Source organism: Microtus ochrogaster, unplaced genomic scaffold, assembly GCF_000317375.1.
Source record: "Microtus ochrogaster isolate Prairie Vole_2 unplaced genomic scaffold, MicOch1.0 UNK199, whole genome shotgun sequence".
NCBI lineage: Eukaryota > Metazoa > Chordata > Mammalia > Rodentia > Cricetidae > Microtus > Microtus ochrogaster.
The window spans coordinates 4,922-8,571 of NW_004949297.1; the positions used below are offsets into that span (position 1 = coordinate 4,922).

General features: G+C 32.9%; 1 protein-coding gene across 1 annotated transcript; it reads left to right on the forward strand.

The window, feature by feature from the left end:
- The first annotated feature begins 286 nt into the window (after window positions 1-286).
- Window positions 287-3,650, forward strand: LOC101989175 (zinc finger protein 431-like). Its single transcript, XM_005372126.1, has 4 exons — window positions 287-299; window positions 1,472-1,618; window positions 1,816-1,876; window positions 3,026-3,650. The coding sequence occupies exons 1-4, from the start codon at window positions 287-289 to the stop codon at window positions 3,648-3,650; spliced, it is 846 nt and encodes a 281-aa protein (XP_005372183.1).

The window sequence follows — 3,650 nt, forward strand, 5'->3', positions numbered from 1 at the left end:
AAGAAGTTGGGGCCCCACAACAACAACTCAACCTGGTTGATATGATGGCATGATGATGATAGTGTTACTACCAGACCTGCTTTGCATACCAGCTGCTCAAGATGGTTTCAACTTGGTTAGCTCAAATGGCCCACTTTTTACAATGTTCTGGACTGACCTTATAAGAGGAATCTCAGAAAACCTTTACAAAATACTCAGAGACTATTTGCAAATATACCAGACAGTAATCTTGGAGTGTAACCATCATTTTACTTTCACAGGATGCCATAGAAAGAACATCGCCCCCATGACAGCTGGAAGTAATTCTAAAAGACTTCCAACAAAGATTGTCCTAGGGTTAGGGAAATCATTTAGGGGTTGATTATAATTGGTATAGGGTTGTGGGTTAGAAGGGAAATTTTATGGGCTCAGGGATCTCTTTGAAAAAATGGGAAAATTGGATGGAATAATAGATTAGTGTGAGTTTACATACATTAATAATAATAGTGAGCAATAGAGTGAATTTTTGTGAGTTATAATTTATAGGCAATTGCTATATAGATTTTTGTACATTGATATAATGTTAAATATTAAATATTGTATGCATTCATGCTTCTACTTCTGCTTAAAACATTTTATATATTGATAAATATATTTATCAAATTGCAATGTACATTTCTTCCACTGATCAAAATATTTATTCATTGGTTACATTTTGAGCCCATTGCCCTCATTTGTTGTACAGTTGTTTATTGTACAATATTCTAATATGAAGTCTTAGTCTTTAAGTTATATAGGTATTAGAATTATAGATCAATATTCATCTATGTTTGTCATAGTTAGAATAATCAGGTTTTTTAGACACATAAAGAATATATTTTATATAGATAGGTAATCTTTAACCACTTCAAAAAGCTGTAAAATATGGAATTTAAATAACCTAGGGTACTGTTGAAGTGAGACACGATTACTACTGGTAGCATTGATCTATTTTCCAGAGAATGTTGGGCACCGAAGACACTCAAAGCTTGTTTTCTTGTTTTCAAAACTGGCCTTTGGGCAAAGACATGTTCATGCCTCAACCTCTGACAAGATACATGGTATCCAAAAATGGATAAGCAGTTCTGTTAAATCTTGACTGGCATTCGTCTCACAGACAAATATACACACCTCTGTTTTCTGAGTGTTGTGGTAAAGGCAAAATACACCAATATGCCCAGTTTGTCCATCTTTTTTTTCCTTTCTGTAGTCATTAATTTTCTCATGCATACAACATACTGTTGATCTTTTCTCTTTTCTTTCCCCGTGAATAGATACTGCTCTTATAAGGTGGCATCCTATACAAAGGACAAAGAAATAACAGAATTGATTCTCCTTTTCAATTTCCTTCTAAAGTGACTGTCTATGTCATGGAACAAGAGTGGGGAACACCAGAATCATAAAACTATACTTTCAAAGAAGTATGCATTATATTGTCATGTTTACATTGTAGTCATGTACGGTATATTTTTGAAGGCAGTGACCTATGATGATGTGCACATGAACTTCACTAAGGAAGAGTGGGATTTACTGAATCCTTCCCAGAAGAATCTCTACAAAGATGTGATGCTGGAGACCTACAGAAACCTAACTACTCTAGGTGAAAATGAATTTCTTTCATGTTTCAAAATATGGAGACAACTTTTCCTTGGTTTATGATTTTGTTCTGTAATTTGTTTTAGAGAAAGAAGAATGAGGTGAATAACACAGTCACAGTTCTTAGGTGCACTTAAGATAATAAGCTAATTGTTGCACATTCTTAAATAATATAACATATATTCTGGTATTGTATTTCAGGATACATTTGCAAAGACCTTAACACCAAAGAGCATTGTCAATATTCTAGAAGACATGCAAGGTAATTTTCTTGGGCAAGTTCATAACAATTTCCCTTGAATAGTTTGTAATGTGTTCTGGAACTTTAAAACAAAAGCAACAGTGTAAATAAATACAGCTTTAAATGTATTGATGGTTATTAAGTTCACACAAATCCATATCCCTCAATTTCATGTATGTGAATTGCATCTGTAAAGCCTTCATTGAAGAAAAAATCTAGGTAGCAATGCCTCAACAGATATCACCATTTGATTCATAGCACCACGAGAGCTATGTTGTAGAACTGCTGCTTCATTTGCTTCTTGCTATTCCTGACAGAAAATGTATACATATTTCAGTGATTATGAGTATAGCTGCAAAACATTCTACTAATTCAATAGCCCATGGTAAGCCTTGTATCACTCATATACTTTTTGTGACTGTGCTAAGTTTAGTGAAATCAGAATAGTCAAGGGGCATTTGTTGTAGAGAAATCTTAATATCTATACAACAAGTCTGTGAAAGTCGAACCTTGTAGATTCATTTTGGAAGTCTTTTATGCACTATTCTTTTTTTCATATATATGATATGTCACTCTTGATACAAGTGTATGAGAATAGGAATATGGAAAGATTTATCATACCTCTTCTTAAGAACAATTAAGAAGATAAACTGTAGTTCCTAAGTAGAGTGTACTTGTTTAATTTGATCCAAAAATACAAAGTAAATTTATTTTCTATCATCATGGTTAATACCCAAATACAATCTCAAATTACAACAAAAAGAAACATTAGTTCTAGGTCTATGCAAATACTTCTGCGTGTCTTAGTTCACTTACCAAATGTGTAATGGTTCACAATATAGTAAAATTATGAATGGAGTAAAGTTGGTAAAGCACTTAGTATATGAAGTTCTCTTCAAAAATGTAAAAAAAAATCCTAGAAAAATATAGGTATAGCTATAGATGAAAAGATAAACCATGACACAATGGAATTTATCATCACAAATATTATTCTAGATGTAAAATGACCCCTAATGAGAGAACAAAACATGATTTTAAACAAAGCTATAAAACCTTGATATTTGATTCCTTTTTACAATTTGAAAAAAATACGAAATTAATTCATATAGGTATGAGGTTCAACTGCATTGAATGGGGTAAAGCTTTTACATGTGTAAATTATCCTTGCAGGATTGAAAGAAATCAAACTGGAGAGAAGTTTTCAGTATATTCTCACTGTGGTAAAGTCTTCTCTTATAACACTCATCTTCTAAGGAATGACAAAACACATAGTGGAGAAAAATGCTGTGAAATTAAGCAATGTGATGAAGTCTTTTCTTATCACAATCATCTTGAAATGCATAAAAGAACACACACTGGAGAGAAAGCCTATGAGTATGGTCAAGATGATGAAGACTTTCTTCTTTATGAAAATCATCAAAGTCATAAACGAACACATACTGGAGAGAAATCATATGAATGTAATCTGCATGGTAAGGTCTTTCCTGATCAGAGTCATCTTCAAAAGATTAAAAGAATATATACTAGAGAGACACCCTATGAATATAATCAGGGTGGTAAAGCCATTACACAATGTGCTGTTTTTCAAACATATAAGAGAATACAAACTGGAGAAAAACCCTATGAATGTAATCAGTGTGGTAAGGCCTTTGCACGCCACAGCAATCTTCAAAGCCATAAAAGATCACATACCAGAGAGAAACGCTATGAATATAATCAATGTGGTAAGGCCTTTGCACAACACAGTAATCTTCAAAGCCATAAAAGAACACATACTGGAGAGAAACCCTATTAA